Raw genomic sequence first — 25,637 nt, 5'->3', positions numbered from 1 at the left:
TGCGAAAGAAGTTATTGATTAGGGGAAAGAGTATACAATTTAGTCGTTCAAAGAGTTTATTAGGCTGTTTTCAGTTCGGTAAGAAACCATTCCAGGGATTACATAGTTAACATACTTCACTCTGCGAAACTTTTCTACAGATAAAGTTTATTGATTGTGTATGATTGTTCATCTCATTTCATTCCTCAAAAACGAAGGTATGAAATGTGTTAAATATTTTCAAATACAAACAGATATCAAAACAAAAGCAACTTTTATATACTTGTAGATCTATTAGACCAAATCAGGTTCTTATAAACATCAAAGGCAGCTGAAACATTATACATGTTTTGTAGTGTCTGGTGGGAAAAAAAAGAAAAAAAGACATTTGGAGCTTTTGATATCTAATCAAAAACACCTTAGCATGAAAAAAAGAAAAAAAGGTGTGCCCCCCTCAAAAGGGGGATTGAGCGTGCAACTTAACGGAATGAAATCAAAATTGGCAGCCAAACTGGTAACTACACTTATGGCATTGATAAGACTTTTTTGCAGGTACTTTATCATTATTATTACATCTAAGGTGTTTTTGATTAGATATCACAGCTTTTTGTCAATACACACCAACAAACCACAGCACATAAGAAAGTGACACTCGATAGTAACTAACATTAGCTTTAGGCTCCCAATCCTATTATTTGGAACAGACCTATATTTTACAGGAACAACGGAGTTCTTTAAAATATATGGTGGTAGTTTTTTCTCTCTAAAACAGCTGTTTTCATCCCAACGACAAGAAACTAAAAATGGTCCACCTTTAATCTTAGATGAAATTGTGCTAAAAAGTTCAGGCTGATAGCTCTCGTGCACCAAAATTTGGAGCAAAATTGAGCTGTTTTTGTTGAATAACTTTGGACATGTGCCTTGTATTCAGACCAAATTTGACACATAATTTGGGTTATAAACATCTCTCAGTGTACCAAATTTGAAAAAAACTATCAAAGTTAAGTATGTTTGTTTATCAAATAACTTTTCAGTGTAATCGTTTGGAAGAAAAAAAATAGGAAGAAATTCAATGAACATTGGAGATTTCATATCTGTGTGTTTCTTACTGGATTGCCTTGAAATTTGGTATGTGAAATAAAGGTCCACTAGAGCACTGCCACTGAAAATATGGGATAGTTTGGATTACCATAGTCTAAGCTTCATAAAGTGGAAAAACTGCTAAACTATCACTCCTATTAATAACCAGCAGTATGATCTGCAGGTTGTTTTGGCCACACAACACACTACTGTGTGTCTTGATATTTGTTTTTAAATAGGTGTCGTGTATGAACATCACCTCCATATCTAATCAACGGAAACTGTTTTCCTTAAAAAGAAAAAACTGTTACATGTAAATTACAGAATATGAATATTGGTGGTAGAAGTTCTTTCAAAACAGGCCTACAAGAATCTTGATAAACCAAAGTAATTCGCAACAGACCTATGATAAATTTGTCAAATGAAGCAATCAAGTTATTTCAAAAACTGATATAGCTTTAATGTAATGTCAAGAAGTTTCAAATTGGGACTTCATCCAATTATTATGTGATCAAATTGAAGGGGAATTTGACATTTTTCATTTTTCTAGCTTCTTACAACTTATGGGGCAACTTTTACTTACTAGGTCCTAGATGGTTTTAAAGGCCCAAAAGTACCTCCACTCCTGGTGGTAAGAACGCAAAAGATTATAAAGTGACTAACATTTCGGGCATGAAATTATTCCTCAGATGAACAAATCCAACATATAAATTTCTGTTCTATTACACACTTTTCAAGAATGGGATGTCATTCAATGAAAAGAATTCACTACTGATGAAGAAATGTAAAAGAATCTTGCTTATACAAGTCTTCCATACAATTCCAAAATAGAGAACTAATTTTGAATCTTGTACATACTACTCTCATTACAGAGGTATATATACATTAAAAACAGCTCAAAATTAATATTTATATCCTTCCCTCTGTAGTATTCTGGGTTTGGGGATAAGAGAAAACACAGTCACTTAATCACTGCAATAACTAGAACACCTATTAAGTGTTATGTTCCAAATTATGCTCAAAAACTAAAACAATAAGCAATCTCTTTAAACAAGTAATTAATCAATTAGTTTTCACTTAATTTAACAAAAATCAATAATATTTTTCACAAATATGATGAAATATTAACAATACAGATAAAACGTATTTGACTTTTATAAAATATACATTTAATTCTAGTTGGTGTACATAAGGAACACAAAGTATTCTAACTCACAAAAAAAAATAGATTCTTGTCTATACTGTACAGTACATGTTACAACTTTATACATAACTATAAACAAGAAAAAAGTATTTTTTTTTTTTTATACAAGTTAACAAAGAAAAATAATGATTTGGAGAAGAGTAACAAAACGAAAGTAATTTGAACATAATCAGAAACTAATACTAAATCTGCATTTACAAGCAATATTATTAAAAACATTTAGACAAACACCCATGTCAGAGAAAGTTCAACATTCTTTACAACACACAGTTCAAACAATAGCAATTCTTACATGCATCAGTTTTTAATAAAAGCCAAAAATAAAATATACATAGTAAATTTAAACATCAAACCAACTTACAATATTCACATTAGATAACATGCTGCTATACATAAGTGAAGCACTGTGGATAGAGGTTTTAAAGTACTTTTCTGTTTAAATATAAGAACAGCATTTGTTTAAACTTTATTTTTCACATGTAGCAAATTTCTATAAGTTTGATAGCCTTTATCTACTTGATCATGTTCTGCTATATTTTTCAATTGAGTTTCTAAATGACAAGTTTGTCTTTTGTGGAAAACAAACAACAAACTATCACTATGATTTAAAGGAAAATTCCATTATGCACCATAATACTCATTACAATTTGTGCCACACTTTGGTAGATTAAGTTCTATCCAATTATACACACTTGAGTGTATGTACATTAATTATCAAGATGAAAAAATAGAACTAAACAATAAGCCAAACTTAAGCAACACAGACACACCACTTTAGTAAACTGCTATTAAAGTGTAATCTTGTAATTAAAACATCAACATCCCCGAGCCTCTTTCTTGTAAACCCCCCAGGGGTAATTCCAGTTTTAATTTTTACACCAAGCAAACTATACAGTATTAATCAGCTTGCTTTAACCATTAGAGGGCCAAATGAACTGCTTTTAAGAGAATACAAATGTGTATTTTCTTTTTAACTTTAGAGTTGCACATGAATGACAAAATCCATTCATCCAACAAAAGAAAAATCTTGCAAAAACTTGTATACTTCTTAATCATTAATATCGTGACACTAAAACAATATCCACTGCAATGTGAAAATGACTATACAAATTACTTTTTTATAGTTACCATTTTGAGTACATATATCAATATTGTCAGTTACTGAATGTAATTTATCAGTTTACATTTCTTGATATGAAGCTGCATACTTAAATAAATTCACAAAATCCATTTGTAGCTATTGAATGCTAAAACTGAAACTGATTTCTATATATCAAAAGTTTGGTAAACAAGTCTGACATACTATAATGCCAGGAAACTTTCTTTCTTGTTGTATACTAGTTGTTATTAAATTAAGTTTTTGGAAAAGGACTTCCTTAAAAAATTTCACTAATGAATATTACTACAACAATGAGTTGACAAACCAAATTCAAAGGAATATGGGGGGGTGACTGCAATTGATTTGTTTTTATAACAACTTGTCATGAGAACTACTTAAAACAGGGAAGTGTTTCTAAAGAGTGAAACAAAAACTATACAATATTGATAGAATGAAAACTTTACAATATTGTTACACTTATTATACAGTATTTAAGTAGAATAAAAACAAAACTTAGGTTTGATTTTCATAGAGGATGAATTAAAAAACGACTACATATTCTCTTAATATAAGCCATGAAAATGACTTGACTATATGCAAAACTATATGCGCATGCACTCACAAACACATGTGTGGGTGTAACAAGTTGTGTAAATATTATTAAATTGTTTACTTTAAATTGAATTTTAGATTTCTTCCTCACATAACTACATAATTCCAAAGTCACAATCAGATATAATCAGATGATCTGCAGACTACAAATTAACAAAGTGAAAACAAGCTCATACTCTCAAATTAAAAATAAACACAGAAAATCCCACTTATCTTAAAATTTTTAAAACAATTTGTGGTAAGTCATTTATCCAGCATGAACAAGGAACCGGTTTGCAATGGGAACTACACAAGATGTAGAACAGCTTTCAATTCCTGGAAGTGAACAACTTTGCCACACATTTTGGGATGTAACACCTGGCATTGCTGCTTCAACATTTTCCTCTGTATCAGTGGAACTATGAGAGGAAAGTTTAAAATGAAATTATCAATAACTGTAAAAAAAGATTTACCTTCTTTTTCAACAAAGTTATACAAGTACCTTGATCTGACATTTTAGTAGAGTATTCCTTCTATTTATATTTCTAATTCACAAGTTAAATATATCAGGTTTTGAAGTAAAGAAAAAATAAAGCATTAGTTTTTAAATACGTTATTCCAAATTACATTAAGAATATATTTTCTTCATTTGGTGACCAATTAAGAATTTCAAGTACAAAACCATACTCCCAAACCTAAGTGTTGTTTTACTAAGAGTTAAGCCCCTCTATTCATATTGTGATCATCTTGCATTAAGCCAACTTGTGTCAGCCAAACAACCTATTCTTTTTGTAAACACCAACCCTAAGTTATTCCTAGTGTACCATACTTGAGTAATGTGAATCATACACATTCTAAAACTAGGTAAATATTTATATTTATGCTTCATTATTCTTGGTGAGTACAATAATGTGAATGTTGAATTGTAGTAAGGAAGAAGAGATAGAGGGGGTTTCTCTGGTAGATTTGCTGAATATATTGATATCTCACAGCAAGTCAAGGTGAGAGGTTCTAATTTTATATTTTAGCTTATCAATATGTGAAGTTTGAGTTTTTAATTGATTAGGCACTGCTAACATTTTATGGTAGAAGTAATAAAACATAAGTTGGACAACTTATAGCACAGACTTGTCATTTGACATATGTACAAGAGTAGGTAATGAGCAATTGTTTTATATTTATTTTTGAACTAAGAAATTAAATCTTGTATAATATTAAGTTGATTCATTGACTACATTTGGATTCCAAGTGTAATGAAATACATTGATAACAAAGCAGTTTAATTAAATTTTGAATATAACTGTTAAAAGTCATTACATTTACATTTTTTCATCCACTCATGCACATAGGGTTAACTTGGCATGATTATGCATGCAATTAATGCTACAGAAGAAGATAAAAAAAAAAAAAAAAAGGCATGGAAGAGTTGTAGCACAAAATAAAAAATACTTTTGGACATACAATAACATTTGATATGTTATGGGTTTAGATGTCAGACTTTATTTATTAAAGTAAGATGAGTCTGCAGAACACCATTTTAGCTATATCCATGTTTTTAGTTGGTACTACAGGCAAAGAAAAATCGTGAAGAAATAAAACTCGTAATTGTTAGAATTAATCATAATTACAAAATGAGGGAACTTACTGTGACATAAATGCTATTAAGAGGTTATCCTGTAGGAGCATACACAATTCTTTCAAGATTAGTACTGAATAATTTCTCAACATTTTTGTAAATCCTTAAAGCGAAGTATTAACTGCTACATTTTTTTCTTAAACATTCCATTTGCAAATTATTTTCAAACTTAGTCTATTCTGGTAATGAAAGATCTTTTCTCATGACTACTTTACTTGTATATCTGTAAAATATTCTGAGAGTGATACTAATATATCTGTAGAATAACAATTATACATAAAAGATTCTTTGTCTTGAAAAACGATTTGCTGACAGTTGATAAGTTTCAGTAGTATAGACTCCCAATCAGTCCAATTATATTCAATGAAAGATCTGGCATATGATACATACATACATGTGTGTGAAGTGTACAAACTAGTATTTATAAACAAAAATTATATATATATAACATCAGATTCAACTACACACAGAAAGACTGGTGTCAATTTATGACAAGTAACCACACTTGTATTTACTTCTTTGAGGAAATACTTATTGCCGTGCCTTGTGATACAAAAGTGACATGACTAGCATGGCAATTGTTTCATGCGGTGTTTTTAAGTGAAAGACATTGCTCATCAGCCACCCTTAGTCTTTTTTCTTGTTTTCTAAGAGACAAGTGTGGCTTTCTTCAATTAACAAGCAATGTCATTGCTCAATTGTATATAAAATATTATTCAACTTACCTTGAAATGTCAGTTCCAGATGAAAGGGACTGATGCTCACAAACAGGAGCCAGCTGGCTAAAACGCCACCGATTAAGTAATCTCAGGTGTCTCACAGTACGTATAGACAACTTCCAAGAAAGTCTTTGTCTTAATGGATCAGGCAGACAGCGTTGTTGATTATAGATAGACAGTATTCTTTTTACAGTTGCACTAACAGCTTTCATTTCTTTTTCTTTTATCTGCAATTTCAAACAAACTAGAGTTTGAAAAATTAATACAATCTTACTTTCTATATAATTTCATTACAAAGACATTGGAGAAAATTTCAATATACATACATTCTAGCATTTATGCATTTGTTAGAGATGTAGATTACTAAGAATCGGAGATCTTAAGGTTTTACCATATACATTTAGAATACATCTTCACTTTTCTAAACAGAGCATTTTAAAGAGCTTTGGTAGGTCAGAAAGAGTAACAAGACATGTGTATTTCTAGTCTCAAAGTTTTCCATTATAAATTAAATTCTGGAAAAGAAATTGTACTAGTGATCTTTTTCAATTTCTATTTAGTAGATAATAAAATAGGTTAAACTGGGGGAATTTTAATTTTTCATTATTGTGAACACAAAATAAAAAAGGAGAAAAGAATGATAGAGAAAAATTAAAAATATATAATGGCTTAAATATAGCAGCCATTCTGTTAACTTGTATGAAATTTTTGTAATCAAAAGCTTTGAAAAAAAAATATCTAAGGATATTAGTACAGACTTTACAAAAGAAAAATCTTGGTTTCTCTAGGATCCACACTCAAATTTCCAGGACTCCAGAAACTGCCACACAGGACTAAACTTATATTTTTGTGCCTCAAACATACCTATTCTGTAGAAATTGCAACAGTCTCAAGATACACGATGTCATATTCAAAATACAAGCAAGTCAGATTCCAATAACCACACTTCAATTTTTTAAAAACTAAACAGATTATTTTGTTTATAATACTTAGAATATAATTTTTAATTAAGAGCTTTTTGATATTTTGATGTCTGTGTTTCTTGCACAAAGAACTTGAGAATATCAAAAAAGATTATCATCACATGAGGGACATTTTCTATTGAAATTTAATTAAGCTTTCAGGACCATTACTTAAAAACTATCCATTTTTCTAGGATTGAAATTTTTTGATCTCATTTTCAATGACTGTCCAGGAATTCAAAATCATCAAACGTACAGCAACTGCAGAAACATTAATGGGTTAGTTTTATGTAATGTTTCTGAAAGATTATGTCTGCTATACAGGTTTATTTTGTAAGCTGTTGTCAACTGACTTACACTGCTCATTCGTTTCATTTTCTGGGTGAAGTACATTATATTTAAAAGATTTTTTCAGCGAAATGATAATTTTTTTTTTTTATTCCCTGTAAAGATCCAAGTACTTACTTCTCTTTTTAATCTCAATAAAGTACAACCTATATTTATTAATGCATTTTGCAGTCTTACTTTAAAATAGAGCATGGAAAAAACAACAACAAAAGAACCAATAAAGCATATGCAAATTCAAAATGTGTAATGTGTCACTATTTTCTCACAAAGTTGTTGTATTATAAAGTTAGAAAAGGACATGACAATGTCATGAAATCATATGTACCTTACAGTATGTTCGAAGGTCAGCTATAAAAGCTTTCCAATTCCAAGTGTTGTCTTCTTGATTCTCTATCTCATTGCTTAGTACAGCTAGAGCTACAATACTCCGCTGGGTGGTAAGAGAGAGAGAAAAGCAAAATAAAATGTTTAATGAGTACATAAAATCTTAAAACAGGTAAAAACATTTCAAACTTAATGGAGAATTGTGGTTATATCTAATACTTACTACATATTTTACTTTATCTGATTCATGAGACTTTCCCATGTTTATTAGAAATGAACAACACACTAAATTTACAAATTGTATATCACGATCCATAAACTCTCCCCATATCTCTACTTAAATGAATTAAAAATAGGTGTTACATTTTTAGATCAACACAGAGCCATTTCAACAAAAGCAGATTTATTTAACAATGAAGAATATACCACTTGCTTGCATATAAAGCAGTCACACACCACTAAAAAATAAACACATTAACAAATGTTAATTTTTCTTACATAAATACAAAGTTTCTTTTGCTGGTTTTCTATACACTTCCTGTAAATCGACCTCTGCATGATGCCATATTATGTGCATTGAGATGATTATTGTATTTCCTCCCCCCATGCATTTAATGTTTGTTTTGCACAGTTAGCATAAATTTTATGTCAAGCCATTTTCATTAGAAGAAACCCAAAATATTTATACACTGCTGATCTGTAAAGTACCAAATGGCACCAACTATCATGTTATTGAATTTCAACTGGACTTAAGTAACATTTTCTGCTTGCCATTACTCTGAAACTCAAAATTTTATGAGCCATGTTGTACACACACACACACACACACACACATACATATACTAGCTGATGTACCCGTTCAATGTAAGGGGAAAAGATGGTGGGCCAGAACCCATTTGCATGTCTTTCAGCATCAATTTGTCTTCTTCACTTTGTTTCTTCAGGAGCTTCACTTGACAGAATCAAATGTTTCCCTCTGCTTCAGTTATCCTAATTTTTGCTAAGCTTTCTTGATTTTGTCGTGCCATCCATCTACATTTTTTTTCTCTTGCTAAGAGACATTTTCTTTCTTGCACTGTTTTTGACCTATTGTTAGTTTTATTCAGAATTTTGATTTAGAATTTATTTCATAGATGGTGTTAGAAGTGTTCAATTGAAATGAAAAACTAAGGTAGCTTGATGCTGTAAATATGTTATCTTTGAATTCAAATGTTAACCAATATCTCAAATCCCTAATTTAATATATAATGGTATTGAAAGAGTTTGTTGTAAATATGATCATATATAAATATAACAACCCAACTTGAATGGGATTTAAGACATCCACAGGAGAGTTGAGTATTGTAGCCACTAAGTCACTTTGACATCCAGTGTTTGAAATGCAATGTTAACAAGTATTAATTTAAAATACCATGATATTTGTGTTTTTCTGAATATTGAAAGAGCTTCCTTTAAACTTATTTTTTTTTTTAATTTTAAATTCCCAACTATACTGGTATTTGAACACGAGACTTCAGGTTTGGGCAATCTAAACACTGAGGCAATTCAGAGCACAAAATTAGTAGGGGCAGAGGAGCCAATGACCCCCCAAAATGCTGGCAGGCCCATAAAAAGTGTCTACTAGACAGACCATATGGCCCCTTAAAATAAAAAGCCATTAAAAGTTTGACTTCACATAAACTGATTTAAGAGTTTCTTAACCAAGCAGAGCTTATGACAAACCATGAATGGACCTTCCCAACTTTACAAACACTCGTCAGTCATGCATAATTCACAAACGTCATCACTATAAATGCCTGTGTATTCAAAGTAAGTGCATTTTGATTAAAAAGAATGCCACCACTTTGTCCAATATTCAAACTTTTTGTATCAGTATAATGGAATTGATATACAAGTTCATTTATAAAGTTTGAAATATAGTGACTACTTGAACTTTTATAAAGATGACTACTGTTTTCAATCAGGATGCTGCTTTTTTAACTTTTTATATCTGACACCAAGTATGCATCAAGGCTCACACATTTTAGAGATGTTCATACAAATTGTTTTAGCACTTTCCAAAAAGAAGCAAGTAAAAATTGCAAACTTGCAAGTTGTTTGGAGAATCTCCCTTACTGCATTTACATTGTTTGTAAATGTATATATAAACCAACTTTGCAGACTCCACTAGCCAAAAAAATACATAATATTACTGTTTTACTGATCATGCCACAATCAGAAATCACAGATTTCCATTTATTATAGTGCACAATCGGCCCAATTTCGAGTATGTACAGTGAAGTTGACATTTTAACGTTAAAAATTGTAAAGACTACAGAGAATATACTTTGAAGCTTCATTAAATTTGAAATGGTTAAAGTTATCAATAAATGTGCCATGAAAAAATCACAATCTTTTTTCCTTTTTTTATTTGAATGAATGTAAAATACAAATGGTGACTGACCTTATGGCTAGTACATGATTGATACATAATGTTATGTGACCTTTGTGAGAGACAAACAAATTGTTCAGGTTCACTACCTAAATTCATCATTCACTTCAGCCATAAGTTCAGACTTTTGTTATCTAAACAAAACTACACCATTTTCTAAACCAAACAAAGTTTTTCAACCAAAGGTCAAATAAAGTGATAGCATTTGAAAATTTTCACTTGCAAAGAGAGGAATCTTTAATTCAGTTACCAAAAGATTTTTTAAAAATTGGCTTTATTAAAAAATGCTCCTAATTGTATTTTTATTGCGTACGTAATGATCAACTTTCCAACCTTCAAAAAAGAAAAAGAAATGACAACTTTAAATGCATTACAATAAAGAAGGCCCACATTGTGCTGGTAGAATTATTTAAAATTTATAACCTCCCGGCTCGACACACATGCTTTCATCAAATGTGTTTCAAATCTCAGTACTTAGTGTCACTTCTGACATTTGTCTAAGATCACGAAACATTAGCTTTTACTGTCAATGGAGATATATATACAATTCCCTGTTAGTTACAGGTGCTATGGGCAGTTGGTTACGACAATAGCCCATCTTCATGTTTCTTGTTTTTCAACCACTTGCTCCTACTCTAAAAATCCAAAATATCTAGTTTTTCTCAACAGCAACCTAACCAGTCAGCAATCACGTTTTTCTAGCCACAACTAACTTTAAGGTATTTTCTTGGAACTATGCATATTCATAAATAACAGGACTGTCAAATGATGAAACGGAATGTTCCATAGCTGTCCAATTGCTTAGTTATTTTGTAAATATTTGTATATACTTCTTTACCATTTTCAACTTATGGTGACATCTCTGCCAGCGACATGCACAATTCAAACAATTGACAAAAAACCCCTATTGGAATGTAATAGGACATTTTAAATTTCTAATCACTCTGTTGTCCTTTTCGGTGACCTCCCCAAACAATGAGCTAATACACAATGCAGTACTAATAGGGAACCACATGGCATATCATCCCCCAAACTTCGTGGGAAAAGTCTCCTTAGATCTCTGAAAAGCACACAGTGTGTATTAGGTCTGTGCATAGGGTGCTGTTATTGACTGTTTGCTAACATACAGTACATAATCAAATGGGTGTGCTTCATGATGTACAGTGCACTGTTTTAACTTTTCTTTCATTCAGTGTATCAACTTGTGTAAATAAATGAGAAATAGAGATTGTTTAACTGATATTGTACAAATTCGATGGTGAATAATGTTTTGTGTTGAAAGAAAAAGGAAAAAGTACAGTGTCATGATTGTAAGCATACTTACAAATCAGAAGATTGTTGTTGTGAATAGTGGTCTGGGTGGTGTTATTTTTAATTTCTTGGCAATCAGTTTTCCATGATCGGGAAACTCAACAAATTCTACCAATTCCGATTTTCACCTGATTATGCAATAATCAGTCCAATTCCAACTGCCAGACCAATTATTAGTAAAACACTGCATAATATAAAATAATAACTTTAAATTAACACAAAATAATGATTTTAAAACAGGAATAATAATGCAATACTCATGATGGTCTCTCTGATACCATCTTCCACATCTATTTCTTTACTTAAGTTCACCAGGCATAGCAAGAAAAGCTAGACATGGGCTGCTATCATCCCTGGGATTAAGGAGGAGCTATCTAACATCTGTGGCCTCTCTGATATACTGCAAAATGTACCAGCCAACTCTGCTGAGGCAGAGAGAAGATTCGGCATGATGAAGATGATACAGATCATTTTGAGATATTGTCTGGGAGCCGATAGGATCACTGATCAGCTTCTGGTCATGCCCCACTCACCTTCAATAAGACTTTGATCCCATAAGAACTATCCATCTTTGGAACTCAGGATCACTTCACACAAAGAGACCAAATGCCAGTATGGTTCAGATTGAGAAGCAGATGCAGGAGTGTGACAAAGAAGGGGACAAAGGAAGAATCCAAGAAATGAATGTTGGAACATCACTGGATGCTGACACTAATGCATACTAGATTTCCTTTCATTATTTATTTTGATCAGGAAAGGACACTAATTTAAGTTTAACTCCTCATCATCTAAGACATTTTAAAGTTATTTGCATGTCTTCCATATGTTGCTAATTTGAGGATTTTGCTTATTACAAATTCAAATTCATGAATGACTAATTAACAACTGTTTCAGGGTATGAAAGAACTAATTACTATAAAGTTAGTGGTAATGTATATTGTATGATTTTTCCATCTTTCCATCAAAAGTATTTGACATTTTATTGACAAATATGTGTCAGCTAGATGGTAATGGATTATATGGGAACAAGAATAGATTGCACTAGCAGTGATGCAAAAATGTTCTTTCATTATTTATTTTGATTATTAAAGGACACTACTTTAAAGGGGAACAAAAAAGTTACTGTTATACCATGCTTTGGAGAGAAATTAAAGACCATATATGAAATAAAAATAATTTAAGTGGTTTGAAAAAATGAAATGCTTTAACTTTTTCTTTTTATGAAATACGAATTCACTAGAAAATAAGGCGAGATAAGTTGATATCCTTAGTTTCCTTTTAATTTACATAACGTCTGTTATTTAATTCAGTGATTTTTCTGACAACTTCCACTACATAGCACATTTTACAATGAACTATAGGATTAGCCTCTTAAAATCCATGTTTTGGGGGCCTAACTGGCTCCCTAAAGAGAAAGGTTATGTGTGAGCCTTGCAATTGGAGCACCACCAACAGACAGTGGCTTTTATATATAAACTGCATATTGCAATACACCACACACACAATTTATGTACAACTATGGGATCATGGAACCAAGCCTTTTATTTTATAATATGCAGACGAATAACTATGGCAGATTAAAAATTAAAACATAGTTTTGCATGTTTATTTTGAAATAAGCTATGTATCGTGTATGATATAATTTTATGAAATATCATTACATCACTAACTATTACTGTTTAAAATCTCTAGTCAAATGACACAATCACTATGCAATCACTGTAAAAATGTAATGAGAAAACAGTTTAGTGCTTATCACTTTGATGCACACAGATAATATTTCTTATCCGTTAAAAAAATCCAGAAATAGTGTTTTGTAAATTTTAATCAGTATACATGTTTTATTTCCTAAATAGCATCAAGTTTTGGCATCAGAGGCTTACCCATAACAGTAGGTCTGAGCCAACACTCCCCCAAGATCAACTACATATAACACTTCAGACACATATAACTATCAGACTTAGCCATAGCTCAAGTCTAAACACAACCAGTATAGTAGTTTGGTTCTTTGTGCTCACTGCATGCTATTGTTTGTATCTATTTTGATGCACAGCAATCAGACATAATGTTTGCCACACACTTGGAATTACCAGAAGTAATATCGAAGAAGTATTATGAGGTATTAGTCTGCATTTTTATATTCTCAGACAATAAAAAAATTTTCCTTTAGTTAGAACATCTGCTTCAAAATACAGAATTCTGTGTAAATGTAAGATCTGTGATATCTGTTTTCAAAAATATTATTTCAGATAGCAAAAGAACATTAGAAGTTAATTATACAGATTTTATTTGACCTGTAATTAAACTGATTTTTTTCAACATTTTTCTCAGTAAAATAAGGTTAGATTTCATAAATTTGTTCAAGTTATGGTAACCATTACAATTTTTTTTAAACTGTGCTTTCTGATGTTACTCATGCCAGTACCAAATTTAATTGTATTAAAAATAGATTGGAAGGGAACCAATGTGATTTGGTAAAATCCATTATAATCTGCTACCCGAGTTTCATTCTAGTTACACATAGTTTCAATTCTTCGAACTTTAACAAAATGCAAATTTCACTGTATTCTATGTTAGAGTGTAACTTGCCTCACAACAATGAGAGGAGAATATAATAGAGCTTTTATAGTGACACAGCAAAGGCTTTTTAAATAGTTAAGAATAAATCATTTAACATTGTTCTTAGCTGCCAAATCTTTCAGTAGTAGAAAAAAAATGTTGTAAATTAAGTTTATCTTATTATCACAATGTTTTTTTCACTTGAACAATTTACAACTTACCTTAAGAGAGACACTCTTATGGTTGCAGACCACTACTTCAAGTTTCTGAGTACATTCTTTTAGTGAAAATGTACTAACTCCCTTGCTGGTTATCTGAATAGCACAGCAGTATAGTGCATAGAACAGTTCCAGGAAGTCAAGGGATGTCAGGGGTTCCTGTTCCCAGTCCAGCTTCTGGATAATGATTCCTTCCATTCGCTGCAAGTCTCTTGTGCTACAAGTAATCTGGCTGATCCTGATTAATTCTGAAGGAGGTATCTTGCTAGTTTCTTCCATCCATCCCATACAAAGGTGCAAACAGCTTAGTGCAATACATGATAGATGCTTAGGTTGAGCCTGAAAGTTCAGTATAAGTACATAAAGTGAGATATAATTAAGTCTCCTACAGTACTTACTGACAAATTCTTCAAATGTTGACAATATAAGTAGAAAGATAAACACCAGATATGCCTTTTATGTTTAAGTTAAAAATTATTACTAAAATATAATTGAAATATGAACATGACTAACCTAAGCTGATGGTCTAAAAAACAACAACAATGGATATATCTAAAGCTATTATTAACTGTATGCTTATATTTACGAGTCTTTAGACAAGTCAGCAAATATATAAATAAATACATGTATTATGGATCACATCAATTTGTTACTATCATAACAAGCCAAGCATTAACAAAATCTACAACAAATAGTAAGCAACTACAATCCATGTGATAACTATGGAAAATTTTGAAAAGCAAAAACAAAAACTGGTATTTAGAACGTTAGGTTAATGAAGTCTTCTGCAAAATCGATCAATACTTATAATTTAATAAAGCTTTCAATGACAATCATATCAAACATTTATTCTCATGACTGTTTTTCCTAGATGGCTAAAACCAATTTGAATCTCTTGTGGATGATAACATAATGAATAGCTGTTTACATACACAAAAAAACAACAACATATCCTACCTTGACTTTTTCAAGAAACAGGTCCATCATCTGAACAGTTGTGACAAATACCTTTAATGGAAGATCATACCAAACCTTAAGACACTTCAAAACTTGAGTCACATTGTCCCTCATGATCCCAGTGACCAATTCTTTTCCCTATGAATAGAAACATATTGAATAATACTACAAATTATGAGATATACTTGATATGTGACTGGTAAAGAAATATGTGATCAACTAGGTTAACTACAAATGCTGGCTATCAACATCAGTCAAGACTAGCTCATGTAGTAGAATAACCAGCAAAGACAATATAGTTACTTCCTCTATAGACTGACGTTTAATGCACAGACTAGGTAGTATAAGAAAAGTAACTACCTAAAAGTGGATTTCTACAAATTTTATTGTATCTATTCAATACATTTAATAGAATATAAATACAATCAAAATAATAAAATAAGATTTTGAAATTGTTATAAAATTCTACAAGGTAACACATGCTCCCTCAATATATTCAGTCTAAGTCATATGAGGTTTTATCTATAACTTTTGCTTTATATTGCAGGCCTGCAGGAATGGATGCTGATACCATGAGAAAAATGACTGTCATACTAAGCTGAAACATTTGATTAGAATTGAGAGTCTATCTATAGGAAATATTATTTGTTGGATATGTCTTGGCTGGATTTTCACATGTGCTAGAATTTTATTTTTCTTGCTGACCCAAATAGCATATAATCCATCTTCAGAAAGATGCTAGGGCACAAAAATGGTTGTTTAAGCTGGTAAATACCAAATAATATATGGGAAAGGATACTTACAACATGTTTTGTAAAGTCTGCATCACAGGTTTCCATTTTTTTTTTAACAACGACTTTTTCTGTGCATGTCCTTGGGATTTCACAGTATGCTGAAGTGTGTTGGGCAGTTTTGACAGTTCAAGCAAGCATTTTCTGTATTTTTCACAAGATTAGGACAATAACAATTAGGATGCACACTAAGAAATATAATTTCATTATTTATGAAGGGAATCTGATGGTTAGTGAAGATAACATCAAGTAACTACATTGGTAGATATGGCCAACTGATAGTCTCAACCATTCAGAACACTTTGGTAACTTAAGTTGACAGACTGGATTCTTCAACTGTGTGTTTCTTGTGCCCTTAAGGGAAGAAATATTGCATATGTGTTTTACGTCCAAAGCCATGCATAGGCTTGAGTGCATCTCTAAAACCAAAGTCTATAACAGTAACATCATGTGTTTACATCCAACTTTGTCTTCAGCACTCCAGTATCATTATTTCTCTCATCAGCAATGTATAATTCCAAAACACAGACACTATGTATCCACCTGTAGATAAGATCACTCATTCAAGTTGTAACTGCTTTTTTTGGGATGACAATTATAACTTTGTGTGTACCTGTAACTGTTATGTAAAATAAGTGTTGCCATATCACCTTTCCCATCAGTTCCTTTGTCAAGGGGGGCAAGAATGGGTATCAATTATTTCTTGATGACTAATAAGCCCAAATACCAAATAAAATAAAACAAAGTCAATGACCAAAGCTATATCAACCAAGTGGAGTGTTCTGTTCATGGCAAGAGAATTCTTTAAGTCCAAATCAGTTGACAGAATTCTATTTGACAATTGAACAGGACAGTTACGTATGTCCCCACAGATCTCAAAGATAGACATCTGGATTCTAAGTCATCAAACTGCAATCTATGCAATCCTGTAAGATTGAAATAATCCATTATCTGTGATCTTGTGTGGCTGATCAATGTCTGTCTTTACCAATCTTTGTGCAACCATTCTACTGCTTTCCAGTGTGTTCATAATATCAGACCTGTTGGACTGTGTATGTGATCCTTCAGCTGAGGCTCAGTTAGTTGAATAGAGTTTGTTGAAAAACATTTTCCATTACGATGACTGTGACAATACCTTAATCCAACAAGAATAATAACAATAACAAATGATTCACTGACCTACAAATACCTGGATTCTGGCTTTAACTCAAACAGTTATGTTCCTAGGTTTAGGACATGTATAGAGTAACTTTTGCTTATTTTATCATAATGTTTCATTAGGTTCACTCCTTGACAGTACGTCAGACACATGAAATTAATTTAAGTAGATAAGAAAATCATGTGCATAATAATAATAATAATAATAAAAATGGGCTCATAAATCAATTACATTTGATTAGTAAAAAAAATGTGTGTGTATATGCTTATTCACTTTTTCCAATGCTGCATTATTCTAACAAAGTATTAACCTTCTTACTTTCATTCACATTGTTTTGGTTTTTTAAGTAATTTTTTGGTTATTCTTGGTTTTATATCATCATAGGTCTCTCCTGAAGGTTTCCATTTGCAGATTTTATGAGAAACATTTTTCAGTCTCATACTCACTATCACTGATAATGGTAATAACGTTTTTATTTAAAACATGCCTTGATTCCAATTAAAAGTAATTACGTAGCAAGCTAGCCTATTTATTTATGTTCATTGGTTGAATAGGATAAACAACAACAAAAAAAAACAATATTTAATAAAGATATGCATGATCACAATATTTTGCAATCCCATACTCACTAAACAGTAAACTTACTTGCTTTGATAACAATTTTATTTTACTTGGTTAACATCATAAAACCTCATGTTTACAAATATTGCAACACAATGAAACCATATTATAGTTATTTAAACAAAAAACACCTTTATTAAGCTTTAAGCAATCACCAGTCATGACTTCTTTGCTTTGTACTGTATATGTATTTCTGTGTATAGGTAAAGTACTTAAACCTGTTGACGACAAAACCTGCTCCAAACATTGTAATTTGTTACCGAGTTAAACTTTTAATAAAGTTTTCTTTGTTACTATCTCTAAAATGCATAAGTTTACTTACCTTACCTTAAGTTATCTGATGACTTTTCATTGAAAACACTTTGTTTAGCTTTCAAACAAATAATTTAAAGCATGAATACTTTCAAATTTCACAAATGAGCATTTACAGAAGCTATTAAAAAAAAACTCTTAAACCTATACATTTACCCTATTAATACATGATAGTCTAATTCTTGCTCAATCCAATCATAGTTAAACTTTTTTTATACTTGCCATCAAAGCCTTGTTTTTATTAGTAAGCAATCAAACTACTTGATGTGGCACCATATTAAGGTTTCAACCAAGAATGTACAAAACTAAGGGAGATGCTTCAAAATCAAGAAATGGATAATACACTCTCAAGGAGGTGATAGGTTCTTAGTAAAAATAGTTATTCTTTGGAATGGGCAGGAAAATTCATTAAAAATATATCGATAAGTATCTAACCTAAGAAGTTTCTAATTTTGCATTTCATTTACTTTTATTTACAAGAAATTTAGTACTTACTCAGATGTTATGCTTTAATAACCCTACTCTTTTCTCAATATGTTGGTTGACCAAAAAATAATTCATGGAGCTTTCAAATATGCATTAAAAAAAAAATAGAAAAGAAAGCATTAAAAATAGAATCTCCAAATACTACTATAATTTATCTGGCTTTATAACTTAGCTATAGACAGCTTAGAAAAATTCCACTGCTGCTCAAATACTGATTTTACTCAACACATCAAGATTTTCTTGCAAACTACCACCTTTGACCATCAAACTATTTTTCCTTGTCAATATGTTCAGTTTGTATTTAACTCTTTAGGTACATACTTTTTCCAGTCATATCAGGCTCAAAATCAGGTAATTCAGGTTCAGTCAGAATCATCATCAGCTTGCACAAGTTCAATTGTCTCTTCAAATGTGAAAACACTGGAGCATTTTAAGCAATTTTCTCATGAAAATTAAACAATTTTCAACTGCAAATATAACTGATGTTTTGAATAGCAACATATGCCATGTTAGACACAAATCAGTGGCCAAGATCATCTATGCAGATTAGGCTATGTCTATTGATTTTGTGTGCTCAATATGCATTTCTAGCAGTATATTCAAACCCCATTATGTGGTTGCCCTACAGCAATAGGCATGTCTACAAGGGTTAATGGTTAGGTACTAAAGAAGCTGTAAGACTGAAGTTAAGTGGAAGAGATTAGAGTGCAGATGTGACACATGACAGAAAAGTGAAGATTTAGAATTTTACATACTTCCTTTAGAACTTAAAAAACTAAAACTTAGATACTGAAATCTGAATCAGGAACTATGCTTTGATGCCAATTTATTGACATATATTGATAATATAGCTGTTTAATCAAATTGTGAATTTAACTCTGTAAAAGGCTTGTGATGTGCACTTTAACCCCAGCTCCCCACACGAATGGGGTTAATAATATAAAACTTATAGTCCATTGTTATTATAGGCTTTTTAACAGTATCTGAACAAGTAAGGTATCAAGTTGTGGGCTTTCTCTATAAAATAAATATTGAATGACCTTCAGTATATGGAGAAACCACTACATGGATCTGTAAAACAAGTAAATGGCTTACTTCAGTAATACATTAAAAAAAAAATGGTTATGCACCTAAAGGATTGTCAAAATATTATAATTTATGCACAAACCTTTTCTGCCTGAAAAATGCATGATTGGTAGCAAACACGCTCATCCTCCTTCAGAATCTTGTCTAATAAACTCCATGTCTGTCCAATTGTTCGTCCACAAACCTTCTCTCCTCCACACATCTCTATCCACTCCATTCCTTAGAGATTCTGGGCCTTCCACCCTCTCCAGTGTCTCACAAGCCATACTCTCACACCAATCGTCTGTACATGGTACTCTTCATGGTAAAATATCTCACTATTCTAATATTTAAACAATTTCAAATCTAGAAGAAATAAAACATATTTTAATATTCATTTGGACAAAATATGATTTTTGTATTTTATAAGTTAAAACATTTTAGTATTTGCAGCATTAAATCACTTCGTGTCAGTACCTCAGCAGATAATTTATTTTCAAACACTCGTAAAAGTGATCATGCGCTACTGTAGACCAAACTAATATGTGCAGCTTATTTTTTTCATTAACAGCATCTCATTCATTATGATAATAGAAACCAACTTTAGAAACAGTTTCATACTAATAAGTCACTTGCCATACAGCAATTTACTTCCAAGCTACATTGTACTCTACTGCAGTTGTTCTCAACGTGGGCCATATGGCCTCCCAGGGGGACACACCATGTTTCTAAGGGGCCACACTGAGTGGGCCACCAAAACATCACTGCTAGAATAAAATATTTCAAAAGCCCAAGCAAAATTCAAACGTGACAAACATTATTTCTGGATATGTAGTGAAAAAGCTAATATGTTTCCACAGCTCTAGGAGAAGGCAAAGATGTATTTTATCACTTTTCCCAGATTTTATTTGGTTGAATCTGGTTTTAGTCGGGTGACTTATTTGCTATCAAAAATAAGTAATGGCCTTATGTTATGAAGAGAGGTGATCTTCACTTATCACTGACTGCACTGCAACCGGACACTTAAAAATTTTCAAGTGTTCATCAGGCCCAAGGATCACACTGAATAAGATATAAATGATTAACAGAATATTTTTTACTTGTATAAGTAAACAGAATGTTATAAACAAAATATTTAAAAACAATATTGTAAAAATAATATTAAAAATCAACAGTGTGAAAATAAAGTAACTTTTTTTTCCTAAGTAACAGCATCTATGAAGGGTGGGGCCACAGAGATAAATTAAACTCAAAAGAGAGCCACGAGCAAAAAAAGGTTGAGAAACACTGCTCTACTGCATGTAATCCAAATGAAATGTGTAGTGGAAACATGATATCATCTATAATTTTTTACTACTATATTGCTTTTAATAATAAGCAGTCTTGTATTGATATAGATTTTACAGTGAAGTTTGAAACGTACACCTGAATGTTGTGCAGTTTTGAAAACCATACAGTATTAACAAATGTAAGTAGGATAAGTTGTATATTGAGGTCACACACATACCTCAGATAGCAAAAAATACAGTAGTCCATCTAAAGGAAAGATTTCCCATCTAACCAAACTAACAGGACACCCAACATATAACTAGCCATACTATATCAAAAGTTAACAACTATAGAAAATAAAACTGCCTGCTTACAAAAGACTAACTTCCAAAGTTTTATAATTACCTACCTTATCATATCCAAAGTAAATAGTGATCTGGTAATCCTTCCTTGAAGATTAATATTCTTCCTTAAATAAGGAGACCAAAATTGAACATAGTATGCCATATGAGGCATACATAAAGTGTTCTTCCACCAAGTAAAATTTTCTATAGTTAGTTACCCCCTTATGGACCTACTGTTAGGTTTAAATCATTTTTCCTTCCCTTCAACATAACAGAACATCAAGCAGACATACCTCAGCCACAGTTTAACAATACTTAAAATTTATCATTTCATAACTTCTTTGACTCTACAAGAACTTGTAACATGTCTCCTAATGATGATGGTAGATTATGTATATAAAATTGTGTGTAACGTGTGAATAAATATGTACAGTTTGTGATTACTGTATGAGGTGATATAATTTAAAAGTGTAAAAAAAATTTAAATAAACAAATTATGAAGTAGGAATGAGAGCACCAAAAAGTAAGGAAACAAGGTGGGAATGGGTAGGTAACATGACAAGACTTGGTGCTTTTTGACATGGTGCAACCTCAAAGTAGGTGTGGCCAATGTTCCATTCATTCCTACTTCATGTGCTTTTTGTAACTTGGTAATTGTTCAAACTAAATGAAAGGTGTATATAGCTCAATTTCTCTTTGTAAACTTTGTTTCAGTTGTATGAGGTGATATAATTTACAAGTATAAAGTGCTACTGTGTAGCACATCAGTATGGTAAGAAGAGATGAAAAATTAAAGTTGTAATAAATAGTTAATAATAATTTAATATTATAAGAGAGTGGCACATTTTCAGAGTTAGAAGAATTATCAAACACATTTTCAAAAGTGTATTAAGCATTTTCAGTCTGGGATTTCCTTCTGGTTGTAAGAGATATAAGTAGTAATATACAGAGCTGGCTGATTATTGAAATTTGCTAACTGATTTTTTTTCCTGTAAAAATAAATTTCATTTTCTCTATCCAAACACTGTTGACTTGGCCCATTTGACTGACCTTGTTCCCACCACCAAAAAATATGAAATAAATTTAAATTACCCCCTTTTTTGTTCCAATTACACTATTAACTTTTACAGCCTAATATAACAGATTTTACATTTAGTTTTTTTTTTATCATCATTTACAGTTGAAACTTACCCTCCCAGACTATGGCAATAGCTATTTATTACACTGAACAACTTTGAGTGAAAAATGGATTCAGTTACCAGCATATTCACATTGCATTACACAACCTTACTCATGCTTGGCATGTGATTGTCATTGATCATGAGTATTTTGTTTATTTCATTCAAAATTACCTGTAAGTTTCTAACTGTTAAATTTTAGTTATTTCTATAACAGATAAAAAATTTACATAAAAACAAGAAATTGAGTAATTACCATATAAGCCAGATTATAGGGCAATCTCGAATATAAGGTGACCCCCATTTTCAGAAACCACGGAAAAAAAAAATTCAGTGTCACATGAGCAATTTTTTAGGCCCGCAAAATCAACACTATGACTGAACAGTCTGCAGATAGATTAGTTGCAAGTGATGACTATGAGTGAACATTTGGCATGCATGCATGCATAGACAGATGCTATCTAGACATTTAGGAATCTGACAGGCTGGTGTAGGGGGGAATGGGTCTGTGGTCAGCCATGATTATAAGGTGGCTATGAATTTTATAGTCTGATTATTAACCCTTTTGCAACAGGCATCCTTTATTGTGCTTGTAACAAGGTTTGATGCCAAAATGTTAAATTCTACTTAGTCCAAGGCCATTAGACCCCATAACATTCAGTTAAGTGAAATCTTTACTTTCTATTGGTTACATATAATAGAACAGCAAAGAGAGAAATTATGACAATTTTTGAAAGCAGGATGCACTATGTATGTGTGAAGGCATATGGTCTTCACTTTATTGCTTATATCTCTGTAAAACAAAAAAAAATGCTTCTCTCTAAAGGGGATATGTACAGTGTAAGTGGGAAGTTCCATGTACAGTTACAAGGCCTTGTGGGGCAACAGAAAATTTAGAAATGAACAGTTTGGCATGAAGAAGTGTCATGTGATACAGAAAGTAAAGAGCAAGCATTTATTTAAATATCTCCTTTGAAAATTAAAATGTTTAATATTAAACTTTGAACTGTACTCTACTTTTAATGATTCATTTATCACTATACATTCATAATACACTAGTTGCTGAAAGGGTTAAGCATGGATAGGTCACTTTACAAATTAGAAATCTGAATTTACTAAGTGTATCTTCTTGAAATATGGCAAGCATTTAGTAAGCATTATAAATGCTGTGTTCATAAAAATCATAATTTTTAATAAAGTATTTATAGTAGAAATTTGTCTGTGAATTTTTGAAGCCTTTGTTGAGTCAATCTGAGTGCAAATGGTTATCATGCTAAGAATAGTTTACTATTTCATCTGCATATAACCCTATGACCCCAGGTGCACTCTTTCCTCTCAGCACATGCCATAAAGTGTTACTGAGTCAAATTCAAAATTTAATTAAACTACTTTACTATCAATGTATTTTAATGGAATTATTATCAAGTACATTATAGTTCAAAATTTTATATTATCTTAGTTTTATTCCTTTATTTCAAAAGAAACATTGAAAGCAATAATAAAGCTACTTGTTTTGTTGTCACAAGATGTATGAGCTATAAAAAATTTCAAACTTGTACAAGTAGTCTTAAAACTGTAGTCTGCACACTTATGTCTAAATAGAATATATGTTTATCTGCCCTATTGATATCTGTGTTTCAAAGTTTCTTAGCTGAATGCAGTAGAAACAAGTAATAAATTTTGTCAAACCCCTGATGGGTGCCATGCCCACCTTCTATACTTAGCCTTGAGCAGTAAGTACATGTACAAGGTACATGTTTATAATCATTAGAAACAGCTCATTTTACACTATAATCCAACAACAGTTATTTTGAAATTGGCACCAAGTTTTCATCACTAAATAGCTGCAACTGCTTGTACTACTGTTGGCTATTTTGTTCATGATAGCACTTTGGTTGTTTCATACCTAAACATGTTATAGTTAGTGAGACAGTTAAATTTTATTTAGGTTTTACTTTTATACTTTAGTTAACTATGCATTTTTGTGCATTAAAATTCATATTTGAAAGGTTTAATAATTTTCTAAATATATTCTAATGTAATATTTGCTCCACAAGTCTTAAAACACAAAGCACATACAAATTGGATTAACAATTTAAAAAAAATGCAGCTTGAACATAGTTTGATATTTAAAAGAAATACTATTTCATGCCAGTGGTTGTAAGCACTATAAAACTACATCCATTACTTTTCAAATCAAAACAAATAATTTAATTTGATATAATAAAATCTTAACAGAAAAGTTCTTAAAGAATAATAATAAAAGAACACAATATCATGTGTAGCAACAGTGAAAACCACAGTAAATGGAACAGATCAGGGTTCATGTAGGCATTTGTTGACCAGTTTTTTTCTGCCAGAAGACAACGCGAGACTCAAAAGGATGCATGAACATGTCAAAACTAGTTTCTCTGATATCAGACTTCTGACCAGGTCCACACATAAACAAAAGTACACTAAATTTCACTGATTCTCTAATATTATAAGTTAGACTAGAGCCTTGTACTATTATATATTAGAATTATCATTTATATCAGCACCGAATAATGAAATTTAGTACTAGCTTTTTGAAGTTTTTCCATCCTTTCGTTTTAAATTTTGTTTCCATTCCTCAACGCTCGAGATTTGAAATGAGCGCAGGGATCTCTTTATTCTGATTGGACGTATAGTCATGTTTTATTGTTTATACTTTCGAATTTAGCAACCACCTTCTAGGCCTTATCAATATCAGCTGTCAAAGTGTGCTAAGACTATGGTACGACCCAGAACTTGGAATAAAACTTAACATTTATTTCAAAAACTTAATAAAAATACACCGTCAACTTAATCGTTAAAACAAAACAAATCGATAAGGGTTATTTCTAAAATATTTTACTTACAATAGCATCTCGATCCTACTCGTTACCTCCTCTACACTCAAGCTTATCAATAAAGTCACCTCAAACATACGACACAAATCCGCTGGTACCACTGGTTGAGTTAGTCGGTAGATAA

The 25,637-nt window shown here is 31.4% G+C and overlaps 1 protein-coding gene across 1 annotated transcript; it reads right to left on the bottom strand.

The window, feature by feature from the left end:
• Nucleotides 1–754: 754 nt before the first annotated feature.
• LOC106478121 (cyclin-G1-like) lies at nt 755–25,637 on the bottom strand. The gene is made up of 7 exons (XM_013938634.2): nt 25,523–25,637; nt 19,956–20,218; nt 15,419–15,556; nt 14,465–14,800; nt 7,944–8,048; nt 6,315–6,535; nt 755–4,372 (listed from the first exon to the last, which is right to left on the bottom strand). Exons 2-7 carry the CDS (start codon nt 20,088–20,090, stop codon nt 4,222–4,224), a joined length of 1,086 nt encoding a protein of 361 aa, XP_013794088.1. The 5' UTR covers nt 20,091–20,218; nt 25,523–25,637; the 3' UTR covers nt 755–4,221.

This window comes from Limulus polyphemus, unplaced genomic scaffold (genome assembly GCF_000517525.1).
Source record: "Limulus polyphemus unplaced genomic scaffold, Limulus_polyphemus-2.1.2 Scaffold181, whole genome shotgun sequence".
Taxonomy (NCBI): domain Eukaryota; kingdom Metazoa; phylum Arthropoda; class Merostomata; order Xiphosura; family Limulidae; genus Limulus; species Limulus polyphemus.
This window is presented reverse-complemented; position numbering and strand designations above follow the sequence as displayed.